The following is a 26,003-nucleotide window of genomic DNA, read 5'->3' on the forward strand; positions in this document are numbered from 1 at the left end:
AGCTATCTGCTGTGACCCCTCCTCGCTCACTGGATTGCTGGGCTGTGGAAAGGGAGGGAGTGGCTGGCTCAGGCTCTCAGTGGTTTGCTGAGAGGCTCAGCCTGGTACCAGTCCAGCCATGATGACACAGAACCTGGACAGACTCTGAAATCAGCAGAGAGCAGACTTCAGCCCACGCTGCCTAAAACGGGTAACAGGAGTGCAAAATGAACTGCACTCCTGTGATCCATAGAAGTACAGCCAAATGAGCTTAAAGCAGAATTCCAGGCTTTTTATTTTTATTAAACGTCAGCAGTTACAAAAAGTGTAGTTGCTGACTTTTAATAAACAGACACTTACCTGTTCCACGGTCCAGCGATGCAGCCAAACGGAGCATCACTTCTCTCCACCGGTGCCTCCACTGCCACTCTGGGCACCCGGCCATGACAGCTTTTGGCTTCAGGGCTGGGCACGCACGGCGCATGCGTGAGACGCGCTGAGCTCCCGGAGTGGACAGGCGATCTCCTGGGACCTGTCTCATGTCCCAGGAGATCATCTAGGAGGAGGGGCTGCCTAAGGTGAAAGGAGGAGTCGCCTTGGCAGTCCCTGGGCGGAAGGAGGAAGTGGGACAGGAAGTCCCCCTTCTAACGAAGCCCTCACTCCCCCCCCCAAAAAAATGACATGCCAAATGTGGCATGTAAGGGGGTGAGGAGTGCTTAAAGCAGAAGTTCCATTTTAGGATGGAACTCCGCTTTAAGCATAGAAAAACTTCTCCATAAAAGGGAGAAGAGGTGCATCATCATCTAAGGACACCAGCAAAAAACTGAGGGCTTATGTATTGGAGTGGGATGGGGTTATAGCAGTACACTTGGGGGGGGGGGGGGGGGTCCAATCACCCGAAGGTAGCAGCCTATAACCCAGGATCTATGAGTATCCAGTCTTCCACAAAAAAGGGCAGTAAGAGTATCAACTGCCTGTTCCCAAATAACAAATTAGAAGGAAGAGATGCCCCCTTGGGACTTGGCACAGTTTGAAATAGAATATACATTAATGTAAAAAATAAATATTGTGCAGAAAATTCTTAAAATCATCCTGTGAGTATTAAAAACCTATATACTAGTTCTGACAAAGCCATGCATATAATCCCTCATATTGGAATAAGAAATGCATCCAAGAACATATCCGAATGATCATGAAAAGTACATATATGTACTTTTCATACTTGTTATTATATGTTCTTGGATGGATGCATTATTCCAAGATGGGGGATTATTATTTTACAGGGTTTATATAGTGCCAACAGTTTGCTCAGCAATTTACAACAAGGGGGCAAACAGTACACCTACAACACAATTCAATACAGGGGGGATCAGGATTATGTTCATGGCTTTTTCAGAGCCATTATATAGGTTTTTAACCGCTTCAGTCCCAGAAGATTTTACACCCTTCCTGACCAGAGCACTTTTTGCGATTCGGCACTGCGTCCCTAACTGACAATTGCGTGGTGAATTGTCGGGTCTCGGTAATACAGATAAGTCATTGAAAAAATGGCATGGGATCCCCCCAGTCCATTACCAGGCCCTTCAGGTCTGGTATGGATTTTAAGGAGAGCCCCGCACCAAAATAAAATAAAATGGCGTGGGGGTCCCCCCAAAAATCCATACCAGACCCTTATCCAAGCACGCAACCTCGCAGGCTGCAGGAAAGGGGGGGGGGGCGAGAGAGTGCCCTCCTGAACCGTACCAGGCCACATGGCCTCAACATGGGGAGGGTGCTTTGAGGTAGCCTCCCAAAGGACCTTGTCCCCATGTTGATGAGGACCCACAACCCTTGCTCAGTGGTTGTGGGGGTCTGTGGGCAGGGGGTTTATCGGACTCTGGAAGCCCCCTGTAACAAGGGGACCCACAGATCCTGGCCTCCTCCCTGTTTTAAAAAAAACTATTTCACAAAAAAAAGTGTCAAATTAAAAAATAAAAAACACAAGACACACTTTGGGACAAGTCCTTTATTAAAAATTAAAAAAAGAAATGTCCCACAAAGTCCATTCATCATCTTCTCTCGATCTGCCGATGGACCGAAAAAAACAACAACCCTGCAGGCCGCCACTGATCCGCCTCCATGGGAGGCACCCACCGTATGACGCATCCTCACAGGTGACAGTTCTTTTATAACTGGGGGCGGGGCCACACAGTGATGTACCAGGGTGATCCCGCCCCCCCTCTGACGCACGGAGACTTTCCAATGGCTTTCTCGGGGCATCAGAGGGGGCAGGACCACATAGTTATGTAAACTGGTGGCCCCGGCCCCCTCTGACACCACAAGGAAGCCATTGGGAAGTCCCTGTGCATCAGAAGGGGGCAGGTCACCCAGGTACATCACCCTCAGTTATAAAAGATGTGAAACCTGCGAGGATGTGTCATACGGAAGGTGCCTCCTATAGAGGCGTATCGGTGGCGGTTTATTCTTTTCGGTCTGTTGGCGGAGTGAGAAAAGAAGATGAATGGACTTCGTGGGACATTTTTAGTTTTTTAATAAAAGACTTGTCCCAAAGATTGTCTTGTGGTTTTTAAAAAATGTAACACTTTTTGTGAAATGGTAATGAGTAACCATTACCATTTTAAACAAGGGGGGGCCGGGATCTGGAGGTCCCCTCATTAAAAGGAGCTTCCAGATTCCAATAAGGCCCCCGCCCGCCGACCCCCACAACCACCGGGCAAGGGTTGTGGGGATGAGGCCCTTGTCCCCATCAACATGGGGACAAGGTGCTTTGGGGAGGCTACTCCAAAGCACCCTCCCCATGTTGAGGGCATGTGTTTGGCCCATCCCTATTTGGTGGTATTTGATGACCTCTGCAGTTATTTTTTGCACTATAAAACAAAAGAAGAGCGTACATTTTGAAAAAAAAACACACTATTTTTTACTTTATGCTATAATAAATATCCCCCAAAAATATATATAAAAAATAATTTTTTCCTAAGTTTAGGTAGATATGTATTCTTCTACATATTTTTTCTAAAAACAAAAAAACAAACTTTAGTTAGACTTACCGGTGACGGTATTTCTACGAGCCTTTCTGGAAAGCACCTTGGAGAGAGTGTAGCGCCAACTCTTCACAGCAAACACTGCGTGACATTGCCCCCTTTTAAAAGCAGCTGCTTCCACTATACTGTCAGTTGTTACCGAGAAATTCTCAGACATGCTGGAAGATATAAGCAGGCAATTACCAAACCCCACAATTATGTACATTTTACATTTGATAAGCTAGGGAGGGAAGTAGGCTGCTGTCCTGAAAGGCTTGTAGAAATACCGCCACTGATAAGTCTAACGTTTTCTCCCTTCGCCTTTCAGGACAGCACCTTGGAGAGGATAACCGAGAAACTTACTTCAGGGTGGGACTACTGCCTGTAAAACCTCCCTACCAAAGTATTTGTCTGAGGTTGAAAGTAGAGCCAACCATTAGTGCCTTATGGAGGTCAAGAAACTGGACCATGTGTCAGCCTAGCAGTTTGCTCAGGAGATGCCCCGGCCCTTTCTGCCCATGATGCCGCCACTGCTCAGGTAGAATGAGGCAAGATTCCTCCCGGAGGTTCCAGATCTAAAAAGATGTATGCCTCTTTTATGGCTTTTTTTTAGCCATCTTCTAAGGGTACTTTTGGAAGCCTTACACCCTTTGTGAGTACCTTCCATTAAGACGAAGAGTGAAGACTATTTCTTAACTTCCTTTGTTATCTCCAGATATCTTAGAAGGCATCTCCTGACATCAAGAGTATGGAAGGCTTCTTTTCCTGGTCCCGAAGGTAAAGGACAAAAGGTAGGGAGAATAATCTGTGTATGCTGAAAGACTGAGGCTACCTTCGGCAGGAAGGCTGGATCCGTCCTTAAGACTACCCTATCCGGTAGACGTCTTTTAAAAGGTTCTTTAATTGCTTGTATCTCGCTAATTCTGCGGGCAGAAGTTACTGCAACCAGAACAGTATTGAGTGTCAATTTTAAGGAAGATTCTTCTATAGGTTCAAACGAAGACTTAGTGAGACCCTGAAGAACTAAAGATAAATCCCATTAGAGAAAACTAATAATAGGTCTGCCGTCATGTTGTTCGACAGTATTTAGACATGTTTCACTAGAACTCCCTGGAGGGAAAGGCAGCTCAGGTGAATAGCCTTCAACTCTCTACAATCCGACGATCTTCTCGCCTCTGGCTTGGACCAAACCATCAGAATATGGGGCTGCAGGAGACTGGCATGAAACCTGGCCCACTGTACCAAGGGAATTGCCACCGTCAACAAGCCCAGAGCGGACATGGCTTGTCTTACAGAAATCTCTCAGCCTCAAGGGCTCCAAAGCTTCTGCCATCACTTTTGTGAATACTCTGGGTGAGGCGGAAAGGCTGAAGGGCAGAGCCCGGGAACACTGCAGATACCAACCCACCCCACCCCCCCAGATTGACTGCAAGATGCAGGAATTTTTGTGATTGGGGCACTGTTAGGATATGGAGATAGCTTCCATCGATTTGAGAGATGCCTATGTAGCATCTGAGGGTCAGTAAATTCCTCACAGAGAAAATTGTATCCATCCTGAATTTTTTGTATTCTATGGACTAGTCTAGATCCTTCAAATTGAGAATTAGGTGGAACTTTCCTGATGGTTGTTTGACCAGAAAAATATGGGAGTAAAACCCTTTCAGAACCTGGGAAATTACCTTCTGTTGCCTCAGTTCTTGTAGAACAGTGATATGCTATTAGCGGACCTCCAGTTGTTGCAAAACTATAAGTCCCATCATGCTCTGCCTCTGGGTGTCATGTTTGTGGCTGTCAGTCTTGCTATGCCTCATGGGACTTGTAGTTCTGCAACAGCTGGAGGTCCGCTAATTGCATATCCCTGTTGTAGAAGATCCCTTGGTAGGTTTGTGATGTAAAACTGATTTGGGGGCATTTCTGAAAATTCGAGTTGATAGCCCTGTTTGATTAAACCCAGAATGAATGGATTTCTAGTTTTTTTTTTCCAAAGCTGGTAAGAAGTCCTGAGTCTCCCGCCCACTGGGAGATGGCCATTGTTTTTTTTAGAGGTTTGCTCGGGAGGTCTAAAAAGAGTACCCCTCCTCTGCCTCTTCCTCTCTGAGGATTCCAGGGCTTTTTCTGTGTCTGATCTTTTTCCTTATTGGTTTGTCGAAAAGGACGAAAATTGCTGTCCTGTCAAGGACAGTCTCCAGTTCTGGTCCAAGCATCAGATCTCCTGAAAAGGGAATTCCGCATAGTTTTACTTTAGAGGTAGAATCCCCTGACCAGGTCTTTCGCTAGAGGGCTCTTCTTGCTGAGTTAACCAACGCGGAGGATCTGGCTGACATCCTGATAGAATTCTGCTGAAGCATCTGCCATATATTTGACTGTTTTCAGTAGAGTAGGGAAGGACTCCAACAGAGGTTTCCTAGAGGTACCTGCTACTACATGGTTTTTAAGTTGATCTAGCCAACATTCCATGTTTCTAGCCACAACTGGAGCTCCCATTGCAGGTTTAAGATTGGCTAGGGACAAAGCCCAGGCTTTCTTCAGTAGCCCATCTGCCCTCTTGTCCATAGCATCTTTAAGAATGTCCATATCCTTGAAAGCCAGATCCATCTTTCTATATACTTGTAAAAAGGCGACATCTATTTTTGTTTTTTTATTCCAAACGAATTCTTTGTTTTCCTCAAAAGGAAACCTTCTTTTGAGGGCTTTGGAAAATAACTGTCCTTTTTCTGGATCCCTCCATTCCTTTTTTAATGGTGTCTGTTAGAACTTTATGAACAGGGAAGACTATGTCTAACTTCTTCTAGCCCCTGGTACATTTTGTCATGTACTGACAGCTGGGTTTTTTCTTCCTGAATCTCCAAAGTAGTATAAATTGCTTTGAGTAGTTCGCCCACCTCATCTTATACCTAGACGATCTTGTTTCTTCTTCCACCTCCTCATCCTCAGAACCAATGGTTGAGGGGGGAATGCTTTCCCTTTCCTCCTCAGACTCACTTTCCCCTTGCCTGGAAGTGGACAGAGGGAGACTGGACTGAGAGCTCTGTTCTTGGCTGGAACTCTGGCCACGTTTTTTCACAAGGGAATGCACTGTCCCTAAGGTCTCTGCTAGTTCTTTCCTTACAGAAGATAAGAGTTCTTTACACTCCTGTGTAGACTCTTTTCTTACTACATCCGCAATGCAGGATCTGCACAGTGGTTTGGGCCAAGAGCCCCTTAAGGGGTTTTTGCATGAAGGGCATTTTCTCCCTTTTGTCCTCTCTGATTTGGCGGTGACTTTCTGAAAACAGTAAACAAAACAACCCCCAGGTCTTTCTTTAGGGCTATGACTTCTAATAAAGAGAATACTCAGTACCCACAGCTGGCAACACCCCAAGTGCCCAGAGTCTCTCTCCTTGCTGAGCTGCTATTAAAACATTTACCCTATAGCAGACTGCTGCAGGACTTGTCACATAAGAAAAAACACCCAGTGGAAGGAGGCGGCACTGTACCTCTCTTACCTGGTCCTGGCCGGGAACCTGGGCTCCTGCGTCCGCCATAACTGTTGACAACTCCGTCTCCTCCATTGTGAACCACCGCAGCTGCCATCTGTGGGCTTTAAAAATCTCCTTCTTGTCTCAGCTCCTCCTGTGAGCATAAGGAAGTCCCGGCCAGAGGACCAGCCCCTTTCTCCTGTGTTCCAGCAGCCGGAACCAATCGCTGCTACGCCCCCCGGAAATCTCCGCCCACCGGAACTGATGTCACCCGCCATCCAGGATTCAATGCCGCCATGCAGATACCTGACATGGATGCTCTTTCCGAGCACATCCATGGACACCTGAACACACTGAGCGGACGACCTCCGACAGACCATTACTCCTGTGAGCCAGCGAAGGGACACTGGAGCACCCCCCTCATGTGGGAAGGGAGCTGGGCTGGTCTAAGCAGCCTCTCTGGTTCCCCAGCAGTGCTTCCACCATGGCGGAGGAAACACTAAAACTGACAGCATGGTGAAAGCAGCTGCTTTTAAAAGGGGGCGTTGTCACGCAGTGTTTCCTGTGAAGTGGTGGAGCTCCACTCTGTCCAAGGTGCTGTCCTGAAAGGTGAAGGGAGAAATATTTTTTTTTTTTTAAATCGCAATAGGCGTATATTCATTGGTTTGTGCAAACGTTATACCGTCTACAAAATAGGGGATAGATTTATGACATTTTTATTACTGATTTTTTTTTTTTTTTAACTAGTAATGGTGGCGATCTGTGATTTTTATCGTGACTGCGAACATTATGGCGGACATAAGAAAAAAGATTTGATCACACCATATTGCCATATGGAGCTTAAGCCCACTTACTGCGACAAAGTACCCCATGATTAGGGGGTCCTACACTATCCATAGATTAGGAGATCCTGCTTCTCTGAACCATGAAGTGGGCTTAAGCACCATATGGCAATAGTTTTGCATGTGTGCGCTGTAATATTTTTTCTTCTCTTGTATGGTCTTATGGCAGCACCATCTTTATGCATTTCTTAGGGTGTGCCCCCCCAATATCTTGTTTGTCTATTGTATGGATTCTGACCAAATCCTTTTGGGTGGAGCACCCCACTCCCTCATTAAGTACCTCTCATTAGTGACCACCTGTGTTATGGTGGAGACCTTATGTTCTCCCATATAAAGGAGTATAGCTCCCATGGTTCAGAGAAGCAGGATCTCCCAATCTATGAATAGTGTAGGACCCACTAATCATGGGGTACTTTGTCGCAGTAAGTGGGCTTAAGCACCATATGGCAATATGGTGTGACCAAATCCCAATATTTTTTGATAATGTTTTTTGAAAATGTCCAGGTGTTTTTTAAAAAGCCTTGCTGGAGGTAAATGTTAGTTTTGCATGTATGCGCTGTAATATTTTTTCTTCTATTGTATGGTCTTATGGCAGCACCATCTTTATGCATTTCTTAGGGTGTGCCCCCCAATATCTTGTTTGATTATGGTGGACATGTTGGACAATTTTGATACATTTTTGGGACCATTGACATTTATACAGCGATCAGTGCTTTAAAAATGCAATGATTATTATACAAATGTCACTGGCAGGGAAGGTGTTAACACTAGGGGGCAATCAAGGGGTTGTCTTCCCTAGTGTGTGTTCTAACTGAAGGGGGGAGGGGACTGTGTAGGGGAGATGACAGAAAAGCGTCTACCTTTTTGTCCCCTGCTCCATCTGTCAAACACTTGTCATATGAAGCTTCAATGAAAGGATTTTTGGAAGTGCAGCCGTCCAGGAATCATTTTCCAATGTTACACAGCATCCGAGCTGGGCTAGCACCTGACTAGTGTGTCTAGGGATTAACCAGAGACTCATTCAACTGGAGTGGCTTTTCTTGTTTCAGTAAAATATATTCCTTTTTGTACATAATAAATTTGTGTTACATTTTAAACTGCATTAAAGTCCTGAGGGGGCATCTCTTCCTTCCAATTTATGAATATCCAGCCTTTGTTCTGTACTGTATATTAAACATAATCCGATTTATGTTATCCTTTAAAATCAACATTGCATTTCACACAAGGTTCAATAGGCCTTGAATGAAAGTGGAACTGATCAAAAATTTGAATAATGATCAAAACAGCAAGATGATTGGCAAACTATGAACACCTACATATTTCCTTTACAGCTTCTACACGCAGGCTTTGCATAGCTTGACAGAGAAAAGAGATTTTGTAGTATCTCCCTCCTTCAATCTCAAGCTCAGGTGAACAATCTTCAGGTCCTTTACAGATCACACAGACTGGGGTAAACCGACGTCCAACAACTTTCCGTGGTCCAATGCGCACACGCAAGTCTTTCTCTTTTGTCAAATCTAGCACATGTAGATCATCTGTAGACAGAAAACAAAATGTTACCAAGCTGCAAAATCTCAACATCCTCTGTATACAGTACAATGTACCATGCAAAATTATAAAGCAATACATTGTCTATGCAGTACATAGCTGGACTCACACCCATGTGCTCTACTAAAATCAATAGAAACACTGAAACACTATGTGAATAACAGACCTGCAAAAACGAATTTCAGGGAGGCGGCACTTTGCTTTTTCACAATGCTTTTTTTTGGGGGGGGGGGGGGGGGTGGGGCAGTGGACAGTGTTGTGAGGGCAGGGGAGAGTTTTATTTTAATTTTTACACTTTCATTTTTTTTATTTCATTTTTTTAAATATTTTTTGGGGGGGCTTTGGTGAGATCTCAGGGGTCTAAATAAACCCCTGACATCTCCCCTTTGAGACAGAGAAAAGGACTGAGGACAGATTCCCCAGTCCCTTTCTCAGCACTGAAGATGAATGGACAGGAGACGGAGGCTCCTGTTCATTCATAAACGGAGCAGAATAAACATAGTTTACTCTGCTCAGTTATCACAGGAGCAATCACACTCACTGTGTCCAATTCACGACCGTTCCCCCCGCAGCCGACGGGAGAGGAGGGTAGCCAGCTGCGGGGGATGAAGGGTGGCGGAGGACAGGAGCGGCAGAGGAGAACAGGGGGCCCAGAGGAGAACAGGGGGGCGGGGAAGAACACGGAGGGGGCTGGGGGAGGAGCACACAGGAAACATGATCGGGAGGGACAACTCTGAACACCCATCTCCCTGTATAGCTTTTTAACCATGGGAGGGAGAAAAGGAGAAGTGGCTGTAAGCTAAAAATCTATACAAAGGAGATCGGTGTTCACAGCTGTTCCCCACCGCTCCGATCATTCCCAGGAGATCGACAGGCGACTGCGGGTTTGCAGGAGGCCACACAGAAATGCATGAGACTCCTGTACCTCGCAGGAGAATTGAGATGTCTTCAATAAGCATTTTATGGCTACATGGGGCCAGCTATTAGGCGAAATTTTTGCTTTCAAAATTTACAATATAAAACACGCTCACTTTAGGAGAATTTCACCTACAACATATTTTAGCTTTGGCTGGAACTGGACAAGGATTGCCAACTGTTCAGACCCTATGGGTGGGGGGGGGTTTAATCGCCACATTTCGGCCCCGCTATTTCAAACTGACACAAAAATCCTACCACAATTTCCCCTCCTAGCACAAATCTCCCTCTCCCCAAAAAAATAAAAAAAGAATCATTCGCCTAGCACACATTCTCTTCTCAAACTTTGTATCCTAGCATAAATCTTCTCCCCCAAATCCCGCCTGCCAGCACAAATGCCCTCCACCAATCCCCCCTATTAGCCCAAATTCCACCACCCCCTCCTGGCTAGAGATGGATGAACTTCTGACGGGACGTTTCACAAATGCGAACCGCGAATGCGGCCAAATGTTGGCGAACCGCAAAGTTTGCGGCAGGTCCCATTGACTTGACCTTAAAAACCTACAGGTCATATTTTCAGCCACAATACTTACTAGCTGTGCACACATAGTCCCACCACATGGCCACTGACATAACAAAAGTATGAAGTGAATCTGGGATCGACAACGACAAGCATTTTTTTTTTATCTGTGAAATTTGGACAATTCAGGACTCAGGAGCACATGAAGGCAATGGAGGAGAGGAAAGGTCCGGGTAGGCTATGAAGAGGGTGCAGGAGATGATCACCAGCACCAGCACAGTGATAGAGAGCACTGACACCAGCACCGAGATAGAGAGAACTGACAGCAGCACCGAGATAGAGAGAACTGACAGCAGCACCGATACCAGCAACTCGCTGCGGGACCCAAAAATATGACACCGCTCAACCTTTTCAAACAGAAGGGTACGGGCAGTTAGTACGGTGTGCTTTTTTTTGTACAAGGAAGTGAGCCAATGGTAGAAAAAAGGTCCGTGTGCTCGATTAAATAAATCGTTTATAGAGTTATGCATATACATGGTCTACTGGTCACATGTGTTGAATTCCTCCATTCCATGCCTCATTCATTTTTAGAAATATGAGGTAGTCAACACTGTTGTGAGCTAGGCGAGTGCGCTTATCGGTCACGATCCCCCTGCTGCGCTGAATGTCCTTTCGGACAGGACACTGGACGAGGGGCAAGCCAACAGTTCCATTGCAAATTGGGCAAGCTCTGGCCAGAGGTCAAGCCTGCCCACCCAGTAGTACAGGGGTTCATCACTCCTCAGAGCGTCCACATCGGCCGTTAACCCGATGTAGTCGGACACCTGTCGGTCTAGGCGTTCCCTGATGCTGGATCCGGATGAGACCTGTCGATGGGTCGGCTGAAAGAATGACCTCATATCAGAAGTCACCAACACATCTTCAAACCGCCCCCTTCTTGCAAGCGCTGTTGGATTGGTACCCGCAACTCTTTCTCTGGGAGTGGGAATTCCTCCTCTGCCAGAGCATGCAAAAGCAGAATGCAGAATTTCTCGAAGCAAGGCCTGGAAGTGCTCCATTCTGACAGCCCTCTGTGACGGCGGTAACATTTCCGCCATTTTGTGTTTGTACCGGTGGTCTAAGAACGTTGCCACCCAGTACTGGTCCTTGACCCTTATGCTTTTTATACGGGGGTCCCTATTAAAACACTGGAGCATGAAGGTCCCCATTTGCACTAAACTGGAAGCAGTGTGATGGCCTGGCTCCTGCTCATCATCCAGGATAACATCATACTCCTCGTTCTCCTCTCCCCATCCACGCACAACAGGAATCCCAAAAAGGTTTAAAAGCATGCTCTTCTTGCTCTTCCTCATCCGCCCCGGCACCATCCTCCTCTGATTCCTCTTCAGACTCCTGTTGTTTACTTGTCTCAGATAGAGTAGCCACCCCTGGGATTTCATCCAGCATTGCGACTTCCTCATTTTCCTGCACCTCCACGGCTTGATCAATGACACAACGCAATGCACGCCCCACAAAGAAGGCATAAGGTACCATGTCACTGATGGTGCCATGGCTGCGACTGACCAGTTTGGTGATCTCATCAAATGACCTCAGAAGTCTGCATGCATTGTGCATGAGCAGCCACTGGCGCGGTGAAAAAAAACCAAGCTCCCACAGAACCTGTTCTGCCGCAGAGTTCGTACAGGTAGACGTTAACTGCACGTTTCTGCTGGAGCAGCCTATCAAGCATATAGAAGGTTGAGTTCCATCGCGTCGCGCAATCACAAATAAGACGTCTGACCGGCAGATTGTGTTGCCACTAAATGTCAGCAAGGCGAGCCATGGCCATGGACCCCAGGGTCCCGCAAGATGTCCTGGACCCCAGGGTATTTGACAACGAATCGCTGCACGACCAAGTTTAAGACGTGTGCCATGCATGGCACGTGCATAATTTTTCCCTGTTTCAATGCGCTAAGCAGATTGGCACTGTTGTCACACACCACTTTACCAACTGTCCAATTGAGTGGTGTTAGCCACTGATCTGCCTGTGAACGCAAAGCTGAAAGGAGTGCAGGGCCAGTGTAGCTCTTGGCTTCCAGGCACCATTGGAAGTACCACCATCCCTGAATACGGGAACTACTGGCTACTAACCATCCGGCCCAATCATTTACAGCTGGGATCGTGGACGCCTGTAAGAAGACTCCATACTGGGATCCTTCTCTCCAGAGGCTGGAGTATAACCCTTAGGGGTTACAAGCTCTGTAGACCCCTTGTCATAGGGCATGCAGGTCCAACTGTTCTGGTAAGAGTATACATCTTATAAATTCCAGATTGTTGCATCTACAGATATCTCTACAGACAAACAGATTGACGTGGTTGTCCCTATGTTATCTTGATCTAAAGTTCATACGAGAAGATCTGCTATTCTCCCTCCATTTAAGTGGACCCATATTTAGACTGATGAACTGTTAGCCTATTTTTTAAGATTCATGTCTTGTGACCTCACTGCCATTATATTTTTTATGCACTATTATATGTATACAACATTAAGGGGTGCACTTTACACATGTTGCTGCTTGCACTTGTTTAGTGCAAAGTTCTCTTTCGAGTTTAGGTATTTGCACTTATTTAAATTCACTTTAAGGTTTTCGGACCCATTCTTTCAGCGCTATACTTTTGTTTTATCACACTTATTATAACTTTGTTTGAGTATTAGCTGCTAGTCTTATTGTAGTAGTGCAGTGTTTTGTTTTTTTTGTAGTAAAAGTGATATACCTTCCCTGTCCATGTTTGCTAGACCACGTGTCTGTGGTCAGATGTATCTTGGCACCAACACTGTGTGCCAATGATGCATTCACTTGCCGCTGAACATGGCCATATAGCTCTGGGATGCCCTTCTGTGAGAAATGCTTCCTTCCTGGGACCTACCATTGTGGTGTTCCAATGGCCACAACTTTTCGAAAGGCCTCCGAGTCCACCAGTTTATATGGCAGTAGTTGGCAGGCTATCAGTTCTGACAAGCCAGCCGTCAACCGTTGGGCAAGAGGGTTATCCGGCATCATCATTTTTTTATACTCAAACATTTGGCCCACAGAAGCCTGCCTTTTTACAGAAAAACGTGAGGATGGCATGATGGAAGGTGGAGTGGAGGACAATTGTGAGGAGAGAGGAGAAGGAGAAGTAGAAGACGAGGCTGGACGGTGAGAGCCTGGCTTTGTGGGTTCCGTTGCTCCCACCGGGCTCGGTGATGGCAGCTCATGAGCCTTCTTAAGGCGGTCATCCCTAGGTGAGTGTTGGGCTTAACGCGACTTATGCGTTGACTGCAAAGATTGCAGATGGAAACACTATTGTCAAAAGCGGACACGTTAAAAAAAGCCCACGCTGCGGAGCCATGTGCCGGCATCCTGGGAGTGCCAGATGCGACTGTACATTGTTGATGCCTCGCTCCCGATACATTAGCAGTCTGCTTTGTCCCTCCTGTGCAATGCAAGTTCTTCCTGCTTCTCCTCCCTATCTGCTGGTCCATATCTCCCTCTGAACTTCCCTCCTCTTCCTCTCTTGTGGGCACCCACGTGACATCACTAGACACGTCATCATCGACGTCACCCTCCCCACCGCTATAATTAGAGATCTCGGAGTAGGCAGCAACACCGGGGACCAACCTCCTCCTTGGGCTGATCTGGGTACTGTCATCAGACTGCTGAGTGTTGGGTGTTGCTACCTCCTCTTCCTGATCCAATGCCAGTGAGTGGCTGCGCATCAGAAATGTCTTGATATGGATCGGAAAATAATTCCTGTGACTCAAACGGAAGGTATATGGTGGTGGTGGTGTTGGTGGTAGTGTCTTTGGGGATGCACACAGCAGAGAGTGAAGAAGAGGGTGCAGATCGAGAGGATGAGGAGGGTGCAGAAGAGTAAGGCTGAGTGAGCCACTCAACCAAGTCTGGTGCGTCCTTTGACGTAATTGCACGCACCTTCTGCAATTTCTCACTTTGGCTCAAGCCTGTTGCTCCTGCCCTACCCCTACCACCTCTGTGGAAGGGCCTGCCTCTTCCTCTGCCTGTCATTTTTTCAATGACCCTGTGACAAAAGTCTCTAGAGAAGTGCAGTATGTATGTGGAAGAAGGCATATAACACCCAGCTTCAATCTGTCGTTTTTGGGGGCCACTGGTCTATCACACCAGTTATAATACTTTTTTTTTAATGCGTTTGTCACTGTTTGTAATATTGCTGCAGAACCGCTCAGCAGGCACAATGCTGCACAGTGGAAATGCACTATACTATGCTTTCCTTATGTGCAAGTATTTTATACGTGTATTACACACCTATATACTGCACACCAAATAGTACACCTATACCAGTCCTTAAAAGGACCTTTGTGGACCTAGTAGCTTGTGATTTGCAGACTGTCCCTCAGTCCCTACACTGATAAAAAGACAGCTGCAGAAACTGGCAGTAATCTGCAGCACAGCAGTGCACCACAACCCTATATATTGTACACCTATACCAGTCCTTAAAAGGACCTTTGTGGACCTACTAGCTAGTGAATTGCAGACTGTGCCTCAGTCCCTACACTGATAAAAGACAGCTGCAGAAACGAGCAGCAGTCAGCAGCAGTGCACCAGCACCCTATATACTGTACACCTATACCAGTCCTTAAAAGGACCTTTGTGGACCTAGTAGTAATAGCTAGCTAGTGATTAAACTGACTGTCCCTGCTCCACACAGCGTCCTGTACCTACACCCCTACACTGACAAAAGACAGCTGCAATCACCAGCACAGCAGTGCACTGAACCCTATATACTGTACTACACCTATACCAGTCCTTAAAAGGACTTTTGTGGACCTAATAGCTAGCGATTTGTGTCACTACAGTCTCTCCCTGCTCCACACAGCGTCCTGTCCCTACACTGACATAAGACAGAATGTAAAATGGCCGCCAGATCAAGTCTATTTATAAGGTAAGGGGTATATCCAATTGTCCATGTGCTGAAATGTCTCAATTGGCTGTCCTGTACCCCATGATGGATGTGTCACCATGGGTCAAAGTTCTTTCACACTGTAAACGCATATGTCCGCCGGGCGAACAGCGGCAATAGTCCGCCGGTTTGGCGAATCGCGAACATGCAAAATTCGCAGAGAACCACGAGGCCATCCCAACTCCTGGCACAGAATCCCGCCGACCCCCCCCCCCCCCCCCCCCATCTCCGATCCCGATACAAATCTTTAACAAATTTCTCCTGCTAACACAACCCCCTCTAAACCATTTCCAGAAAACAAATTCTTTCTCCCTACCCAAAATCCCCCACCTAGCACAAACTTCCACTCTCCTAGTGCACCCCCCAAACTTTCCCCCTAGCACATATCTCCCCCCCCATTCTTCCTTTTAAACACATACTCCCCCTCCCCAAATCCCCATTACACTTTCCAGCACAGATAGCCTACCCATCCCCCTTCCCTAACTTACAGGGGGAAGCCACTAAAAGCCAGGAGAATATGCACTGTGCTCTCGCCTCGTATCAGAAGAGGGTGATCTATACAGCACATGACAGGATCGCTCTTAGATCACATTGGACTGCACACACACACACAGTTTGATTACTGCCCCCATTTCCTCCAAGGGCTACTCATCTCCCAGCAGAAGGAAATGTGGATGGGGGTGGTAAGCAAACTGTGTGTGTGTACCGTCCAATCCGATCTACAGTAAGAGCTATCCCGTCTTATGTGCTGTATAGAGGAGCGCTCTTCTTACAGGAGGGGAGAGCACAACACAGCACACCTCTTTCCTTGCTGCCTCCTCTTCTCTCAGTGCTCCAGCCTCCAGGCTGCAGTCTCCTTGTCATGGTGGGGGTGGGGGGTGGGCGAGGGAAGGAGCTCAGCACCTGCCAGCCAGTCCCAGTCCATCCAAGAGAGGGGTGGACTGGGAGGCAGAACTAAAAATCAGGGTTGACAAAACCCACCCCAGCTGCCCCCTAAATGGAGACGAGAGGGAGAGGGGGAGAAACCGGCTTTCAGTTGCTGCAGAAAGCCGCACAGGGCATTGTTGTGTTATCATTCATTGTCTGCTTTACCGATCTTCCTACTGTCGGGGCCCACCCTGTGTGCCTGGGCCCCATACAGGGCGACTGGTGGTATCCCTCTATCAGTGGCCCTAGACACATGACCCAGGGAAAGATAAGGAGGAACTTCTAGTCCTCTGCTGCTGGTTACATGCTCAAAAGAGCCTTTGAAATACAGAGTAAAAGTACATAATTAATACCAATATTTGAAATTAAATCTTAATTTTTTAACAACATGGTGTGGGCAGATTTCTGCCAGTTACAGGCTGTGTCATGCCCCTCCAGCCTGTGTCTTAGAATAAGAGAGGTAAAACCTCCATGAAGATGTAACATCCTACCCCATATGTTTAGCTTTTCAGTGGGCAGGGAGGGAATGGGCTGTCATTTACCAGAGTGTATACGCCCACATGTGACTCTATAGTCACATAGGCTGCTCAGGTGTAATCGAGGAAATGCTCAGGATAGAAACACACTGAAAACTGAGCATGTGTACTAGCTGCAACGCTGTATCCTGGCCCTGGCCTAGAGCAGCAGGGAAAGTCCCCGCCGGCTTGTACTACACTGTTAGTGTAGCACCAGTCTTATGGGGCGGACTGGGCTGAGAGGCTAATTAGTCTAGGGCCCCCACAAAGCACCCTCACTGCTTCTGGTATGCGGGCGACTGGCATTCCGCAACTGAGGGGGGGGGGGGGGGGGTGCTGCTTCTCATTTTGACTGTCCTCTCATCCTGGACCACAAACCTTCCTCACTGTGCTATGTTTTCTGCTGTACCACTGGCATGGTTATATCTTCTTAGTCCTTTCCATTGATTAAATCAGACATTTGTGCTTAAAGAACTATAGGCAACACTTTTTTTCTCATTCTGAACAGAGTAAGGGAGGGTTATAACTGCTGTCAGTTTATATTTTTTACCATCCTTGTCCCATTGCAGAGATTTCCCTACATAGCCAAACAGGAAGTGAGAGGAAATCTATGCAAATTAAGGGAATCCATTGCTCTCCCCACTCAAAAATTTAAACAGCAAGGGGTATGGCCTTAACAGAAAGGGGGTAGGTCAAATTTAAATTAGGGGGTGCACGAGTTTAGTCAGGCCTAGGGCAGCACAAAACCTAAATACACTACTGATTAGCTGCCAACACTGGTCTGCAAAATCTCCAACTGCAGTGGGGACATGGACAAAAGGGGGAGGCAGAGAACAGCAGGATCAATCAGGATGTGGGTTTAATGACACTTTAAATCCTGCAATTCATACCAGCACTAACTCTGCATTTGTGCTACCCTCTTCTGCTGCAATGTAATGATATCACGGCTCATGGGTTGAATCTGCTAAACCATAAACGTGTTGAGAATGAATTGCCACAGGAAAAAAAAAGGTGTTGTACATATACATGGCAGTTAGAAGCATGGAACATTGGGAAAAGCAACTTGTTCTGTTTAAGGCAATGAAAAATATGTACAAATTATGAAATGTTTTAAATAATCAGTCCCCTGACAGTGGTTAAGCATTAAGTAGCTTGATCACTTGGTGCCAGAGTGCAGTTTTAAAATGACAAAGGGAGTCAGTAGCTCTGGTGGGTTCCAGCAGGCTAACACTGGAACCACCATCTATCCTTGACAGCTGTGGTCCAGCACAAAGGATCAAACTTGGATGCAACTTTGGCTTTGACCAATGATAATGAACAACGGTTTCACAACTGTTGCATGTATAACATTCATGTGTGACTTTTGAGGGTTTACATTGCAGTCTATGGCACTCAAGTCGCATATAAAAGCCACACCAAAGTAGTGCAGGAACCTCTTTCATGTTGCTACTACTTTAAGTCGCACATATCCGAATGGTTGTCATTGAAAAACATGGGGTGCCACTTGTCATGCAACTTACTACCCAATGTCGCATTACCAGTTGCACTATTGTGAATGGAGCAAATGGATCAGCTACTAGCTCAGGCTACAGAACGCTCCACAGGAGAAGTTGTGTTGTCATATGCAAATGCAGCTCTGTAATAGCACCCTCATGTTTTAAAAAAAAAAAAAAAATGAACAAATGATGCAATAGATCAGGTTTAAGTGAGACCTATTGTTACAGAGCAGCATTCTGAAGGGAAGAGGTGGGGGTGTCTAATCAGGTCATTCATCATTATAATTTTTTCCTTCACTGTCCCATGACAAGGTGGGATAGGAAGACACCTATAAATAAAAGTAAAACTGTAGCAGAAAAAAAAAAAAATCAGCTCTCCTAACCTGCTAGACATGGTTGTACTGTGTGGCAGACCTATGTAAATATCAGAACTGGAGGAACAGAAATAAAAATTCTGTGGCAGATAAAATAGCTTGCATATATACATTTCATGTGTGTATCAGGCTGTTTGCCTGGAGTTCAAATTTAAAGCTGTGTTTGTCCCCAAAAAAAAGGTATATTATGTTAGGTAGATAAAAGTGGAGTCAAGAAACGCCTATGTTACCAAAAAGTAAAGTAGATGTAAACCCTAACTGAATGATAGTTAGTAAGTTAACCACTTGCCACACACCCACCGTCAAATGACAGCTGGGCGGTGCGGCTCTCGTTCTGGGTGGACGTCATAGGATGGCCTCCTATAACGATCGATCTCGCGCACCCCTAGGTGTTGCTAATACATAGCATGACCCTGATCTGTGTAAAGAACCACAGCTATTTAACCATGTGATTGGCTGAGTCCAATCACAGCCAGTCGCATGTATGGAGATGCTGGTAATCTGTGCTCCTTGCCTCACACTGACAGAGTGCGAAGAGAGGAGAACAGATCAGCGGCATCTCCTCACAGGGGACAGCTAGGTATGTAGTCAGGGCACTGATCATCAGTGCCCTGATTACAATCAATGCCAACCAGTACCCATAATTGCCACCAGCGGCCATTAGTGATGCCAGTCAATGATGCCCATCAATGCCGCACATCTGTGCCCACCAGTGTGGCATATCAGTGCCCATCTAACGGCACAGGCTAGGGAAGAAATGGCACTTAGTTTCGTTTCTTCCACGAGCATGCACCGTTAGAATTTTCAGCAGACTACATGTGAAATATCTCCTAAACGGCACACGTTTAGGAGATATTTCCATTACCTATAGGTAAGCCTTACCTATAGGTAGAAGTCCAAAATCAGGATTTGTAAAACAGCTTACCTGTAAAATCCTTTTCTTTGATGTACATCAGGGGACACAGAGCCATAGTAGTTACTATGTGGGTTAATAGGCCACCTTTAGATGATGGACACTGGCACGCCCTAAGACCAGAAGTGCACTCCCTATATAACCCTTCCCACTACTGGGAGCACCTCAGTTTTGTAGCCAAGCAATACAAGTGTATACCAAAGAAGGGAGGAACCTCTGTGTCCCCTGATGTACATCAAAGAAAAGGATTTTACAGGTAAGCCATTTTAAAAATCCTGTTTTATTTTCATACATCAGGGGACACAGAGCCATAGTAGTTACTATGTGGGATGTCCCATAGCAAAGGCAACTGAAGGGAGGGAGACGCAACAAAAAAGTAGGGCAAGAGAGGCTAGAGGACTCATACTGCAGCCTGCAGTACAATACGCCCAAAGGCAATATCCTCATGACCTTTAAACATCGATTGGATAAAATCTGGTAGATGTATGAACTGAAGACCAAGTTGCGGCCTTACAGATCTGAGCCATAGAGGCCTGATGATGCACCGCCCAAGAGGCACTAACCACCCTGGTAGAGTGTGCTTTAACATGAAAAGGAGGAATTTTCTTCCTTAAACCATAAGCTTGAACAATCACTTGACGAATCCTTTTGGAAATAGTAGATTTTGATGCTGCCTGTCCCCTTTTTGAACCTTCTGGCAGAACAAAAAAAAAAACAAAAAAAAAAACCACCATCGGTTTTGTGAACCTGAGTAGTCACCTTTAAATAGACTCTGATCGCTCTTCTCTTCCCCAGATTGAGGCTTTGGGAAGAAAGATGATAGAATAATATCCTGGTTTAAATGGAAACCTGTCACCACTTTTGGTAGGAATTCAGGATGAGGACGCAAAAACCACCTTGTCCTTATGCATGATCAAATATGTCTCTTTGCAAGGCAGAGCCGCTAGTTCCGATACTCTTCTAGCAGAAGAAATGGCAACCAAAAAGATTATTTTCTTTGTCAAAAGAACCAAGGGAATTTCCCGTAAAGGCGCAAAAGGCTGATTCTGTAAATCTGATAAGACTAAATGTAAATCCCAAGGATTTAGAGATGCCTTGATAGGGGGATTGATCTGCGTTACTCCCTGAATAAAACTATGCACCAGAGTGAGAAGCAAGAGGCCATTGAAAAAACACTGATAAGGCCGAGATCTGACCCTCGATAGTACTCAAGGCCAGCTTAATTTCTAATCCCATTTGCAGGAAATCAAGGGTCCTACCTATGACATACTTCCTGGGGTGCCAACCTCTGGATCCACACCAGGAAACTTAGCCTTCCAGACTCTGTAGTAAATTATTCTGGAAGCCGGCTTCCGGGCATTAACCAAAGTAGACACTACTTAAGGGTCATTTGGAATGTGGGTTTCAATAACCAAACTGTTAAATTTAGCATCCGTAATCTAGAATGGAATACCAGACCTCGTGCGAGAAGGTCTGGCCATAATAGCAGGGTCCAAGGGACTCCTACCGTCATCTTTACGATCTCGGCAAACCAAGATCTTCTAGGCCATGCTGGGCCACCAGAATCACCTCCTTTCGTTCCTGCTTGATCCTGCGGAGAAGGCGTGGAAGTAGCAGAACTGGAGGAAACGCATAGATCAGTGAAACTGATCCCATGGGAAGAATAATGCATCTGTTCCGCATGCTAGCGGATCCCTCGTTCTTGACACAAAGTTGTCGACTTTGTTGTTTAACCTGGACGCGAACAGGTCCACGTCCGGAATAACCCATCTCTGACATATTGCTAGAAAGATGTCTGGGTGAAGGGACTATTCTCCTAGAAATAACTGTTGGCGACTCAAGTAGTCCGCTTGCCAATTTTCTATTCCTGGAATGAAAATCACTGATAGGCAAGGAATGTTTTCTGCACAAGCTAGAACATGATTCACCTTTTTTTTGGGCTGCACGAGTTCTTGTGCCCCCTTGGTGATTAATGTAAGCCACAGCTGTTGAATTGTCGGATTGAATCCTGACAGGAAAATCCCGTAGTCTGAGCATCCAGGATTCTAGGTCTAGACGTACTGCCCGAATCTCTAGACTGTTGATGGGCAAGGTCTTCTGACTTGGGCCACCTCCTCTTGACAGAAGCTTCTTCCAGGACTGCTCCCCAGCCTAGAAGGCTGGCAACATTGTTACCACTTTCCAGGATACTAGCAGAAAGGATTTCCCCTTTTGGAGGTTGCTGGATATCAACCACCAATTTAGGCCCTAACGTATGTCGGTGGATAAGCGTATTGGAAAATCCAAAGCCATAACTTTCTTGTTCCAGACCAATAGGATGATGTTTTGTAACAGTCTTGAAAGAAACTGCGCATAAGGGATGGCCTCGGAGGAGGCCACCATTTTCCCAACAATCTCATGCACAGCCGAATGGAAGGATTTTTCTTTGCTTTGACAAGTTGAATTAGTCCTATTATGGAACTGATTCTTGTCTGGGGTAAGAATACCTTCTTCTGTACGGTATCTATGACCAGCCCCAAGTACTGTAATCTCCTTGATGGTTTTAGAGGAGGATTTTTCTAGGTTGAGTATCCAACCCAGAGATTCCAGGTAGTTTACAGCTGCGATTAAACTTTGGTTTAGACCAGAGACTGAATGATCTAGCAAAAGATTGTCTAAATAGGCTAGGATAGTTAGGCCCTGAGCCCTTAATCTGGCTAAAGGCAGTGCCAGAATTTTTGAGAACACCCGCTGTGCGGTGGCTAGACAGATTGGCAGAGCCACAAACTGAAAATGATGATTTTCTATCTCCAAGCGTAGAAATTTCTGATGAGCGGGAAATATCAGCACATGGAGGTATGCATCCTTGATATCGATTGATGCCAAAAGCTCCCCTCCTTGTAAAATGCAAACAACTGATTGGATTGATTCAATGCGAAAGGACCAGATATTTAAGTGCCGGTTCAGATCTTTGAGATCTAGAATGGGTCTTACTTCTCCATTTGGTTTTGGAACCGTGAAAAGGTTTGAATAAAAAGTTGAGCCCTGTTCCTCTAAGGGAACCTCTGATATCACCAGCTGGGATAAGAGATGATCCAGAGTTAGAGAGACTTCCTTTTCTCTGGGAACATTTGATCTTAGAAAACGAGTAGACGGAAATTCTCGGAACTCTAGTTTGTAACCTAGAGAAACTGAGGAAGCCACCGATCTGTCTTGACATTGTTCCTGCCTTATCTTTGAAAATTGCAGAAGCCTTCCCCTACCCGAACAAGTGGGGGCTCACCTTCATAAGGAGGCTTTAGCATTCTGTTTTGCTGGCTTTCTGCCCCAAGACCTCTTTTGACCCAGGTGCTGCCTGGGGGTCTCCCCCTTGAACTTGTCGGTGGAGGCCGTCCAGACTGCCTAGAGGTTGATGGCCCTGGCACAGATGAGAAAGCACACTTAAAAAGGAGAAATGTTTAAACAAATTCTTTGCTGGTAAAAGATAGCTTTTCCCATTAGAGATTCTTTGGATGTATTTATCCAGATCATCCACAAATAGCCATTCAACATGAAAGGGGAAACTGGCAAAAAGTTTCTTACACGGTGCTTTGGCTGACAAATTCTTCAGCCACAGCCATGACGCTTGGATAGAATCTTTCATAGCATCTACTGTAAAACATGGTGCATCTGATATGGCAGTCCATTGCTGGGCCTGCTGATCAGGAAGAATCTTAAGCATCTCCACAAACTGTTCCTTAATGGACTGAGAACACCAATTACTGCAAGAATCGGCTGCACTACTGAACTTGTTAGAGACATATTGCTTTTAAAAAGAAGTTCCAACTTTTTATCTGTTGGATCCTTTAACATCAGGGCATTATCCATCGGACAAGTGAGATTTTTGTTCACTGAGGCGATTGCAGCATCAATTGCTGGACCCCCCCCATTTCTTACAGAAATACTCCTCCATAGGATAAAGTGTAGAGAACTTTATGGGAGGATAATACTGTTTATCCGAGTGTTCCCATTCAGAATATACAAGCTTTTTTTAGCCATGAATGAATAGGAAAAGCATCCCCAGATGAGGGAGGTTTAAGTGATCCCAAACCAAAGGTGGGTTCATCAAGAGACTGCTCTGCAGGCAGCAAAAAGGTTGACTGAACAAATTTAGTAAGAGAGAGTGTACAAGCAAACTGTCCTGTGATACTACTCCCTCTATATTAGGATCCTCAGAAGAGGATATATTAGTATCTTCCAAATCTCTTGGAAGAACTTCCCGATCCCCTGCACCTCAATACGAGGGTCCTGAGCACTATATGGGGATCTGCTATGTTAGGACCCACTATGGAAAGTGATCATAGCAGCAATCTTCTTTTCCACACCTCCTCTGTGATATATATATATACAGGCTGAAGTGTCCAGCGATGCTGCAACATCAGTTTCCCCAATATGTTCCTGGTCCCTCTTCCACTCATAGCCTGAAGCGCAAAGCAGAGGCACTACCAAAAAGAATGTACACTTCTAGGCTATAGTCCAGCACTAAAAAGCTGCTATTAATGCCCAGCCTGAAACAGTAATAATGTGTCAATGTGGAATGCCTGTCTCACCAAACTTGAAGTAAGCCACCTCTGCTCTTGTGTCCCTCAACAGCCAGCAGCAGCAACACACACACAGTGCTTTTAAAAGCTTCCTCCACTTGTGTCTGGCATCTGAGAATGCTGATGCCGTTAGCCCCGCCCTGCACTGATTAGGCCCCACTCCTGTTTTTTAAAAGAAAGGGTTTTCCCACACGAGCGGTGGACTATAGGTGCCTAGCATACAGCCGCTATGGCGGGGGGGGGGGGGGGTAAAAAAAACACTGGTGAGCGGCTGCGATAGATTTTTTTTTCTAAAAAGTGATTTTGTGCTTACAATTCCCCCGAGGGGGGTAATTTAAACATAGAGGGGGCCGCAAGTGGAGAGACCAGTCCCCCCCCTCTTGCTTACCAGATGATCTACTGCTTTGGCCAGAGGAGGAGGAGGAAGTAATGGCTCCTGACACAGCACTGTTTTCAGCATAAGGTGGTGAGTGCTCAATACAGCCCCCAGTAGTGACACATAGGCAAGACAATATTATATACTTAAAGGAGATATTCATAAGAAAATTCAAAGATATTTCTTAGAAAACTCCACTTAACTTCCCGCCGCAGGGTTATCCGAGATAAACCCAACCTTCTCCCTTCACGGTGGGCTCCAAAACCTTCAAGAGCAGGGGAACCTGGAGGTTACACACAATCCTGGACCTGCAACAGCACCCTGCCTATGGCCTTACTACCAAAAAGTACTGGATCCCAGGGTCCAGCTCTCTAAAAAAAGAGAAGCATTCGCTGGGAAAAACCTTGTTTCTTCAGACAAGAGGCCTGGGTACCATTCCTTAGGCCCATCAAAGTACACACTGAACGGATCTTGTCAGCATGGCTAGCCCCAGCAAGGATTTCTCCAGTGGAGCTTAGCACAGCACATCTTTACTCGTGACCCAGACCTTAGACACTGGTGAAAAAAACGGAGATACTCCCAGTAGTGGGAGGGGTTATACAAGGAGTGCACTTCTGATCTTAGGGCGTGCCAGTGTCCATCACCTAAAGGTGGCCTATTAACCCACATAGTAAGTACTATGGCTCTGTGTCCACTGATGTATGAAAAGAAAGTGGGTTTACAACCACTTTAAATACCACCCAAAGAAAGCTCTATTTTTTTTGAAGAAAAGGATAGCAATTTCACATGGTTATGGTGTAGCATGACCCCGCATTTATCATTCACAGTGTGACAGCGCTGAAAGCTGAAAAAAATAGGATATTTGTACTCACCGTAAAATGCTTTACTCTGAAGATCACTGACTGACACAGTTCCATTAATCTTGACCATAGGGTTGTTACGCCACCTTCAGGAGAGGACTAGGCAGAACATGTTATACATGTGAAAAACTGAACTATACAGTTCCACCCAGGGAGCGGTCCCTCCAGTAATATCCCCTCAGCCTGCTCCCTGCAGCTCAGTACGTCAACAAGCAGTATAACGTAAACCAATAGGAGCGGAGGGTGCTGTGTCAGTGAACTTCAGAGAAAAGGATTTTACTGTGAGTACAAAAATCCTATTTTCTCTTTAGTTCACTGACTGACACAGCTCCATTAATCTTGACCATAGGGACGTCTCCAAGCAGTGTCATAACACGGGGTGGGAACAGCATGAAAAAAACTTCACTCACAACCAGAAGTGTTCCCTAACAGGGGAGTCCGCACCTTATCTAGCAGCATCAGAACTTGTGGTCAACAATGCAACAGTGCATTACACTCAAAAGCAACTGTATTTTCTTTAAAAAAAAAATGAAAAAAGAATTGCAACATTACACGGCCGTCTGCAAAACTTTGCGGCCAAAGCATGCATCAGACGATGCGCTTACACCACTTTGTAGAATTTGGTAAAAGTGTGAACAGACAACCAAGTCGCTGCCTTACACACTTGAGCGACTGACGCTTGATGTCGGAAAGCCCAAGAGGTTCCAATTGCTCTGGCGGAATGGGCCATGAGAGGAAAGAG

The 26,003-nt window shown here is 46.0% G+C and overlaps 1 protein-coding gene across 1 annotated transcript in view; it reads right to left on the minus strand.

The window, feature by feature from the left end:
* The window catches only part of CDCP1 (CUB domain containing protein 1), a 173,194-nt gene that overhangs the window by 44,014 nt on the left and 103,177 nt on the right, over positions 1 to 26,003 (minus strand). The window contains exon 5 of the mRNA XM_077491587.1: positions 8,616 to 8,834. Coding sequence (XP_077347713.1) covers positions 8,616 to 8,834 — 219 coding nt within the window. The remainder of the gene's footprint in view (positions 1 to 8,615; positions 8,835 to 26,003) is intronic.

Source organism: Lithobates pipiens, unplaced genomic scaffold (genome assembly GCF_037356315.1).
Source record: "Lithobates pipiens isolate NorthernLeopardFrog02 unplaced genomic scaffold, aLitPip1_a1.2 Scaffold_19, whole genome shotgun sequence".
NCBI classification, from domain to species: domain Eukaryota; kingdom Metazoa; phylum Chordata; class Amphibia; order Anura; family Ranidae; genus Lithobates; species Lithobates pipiens.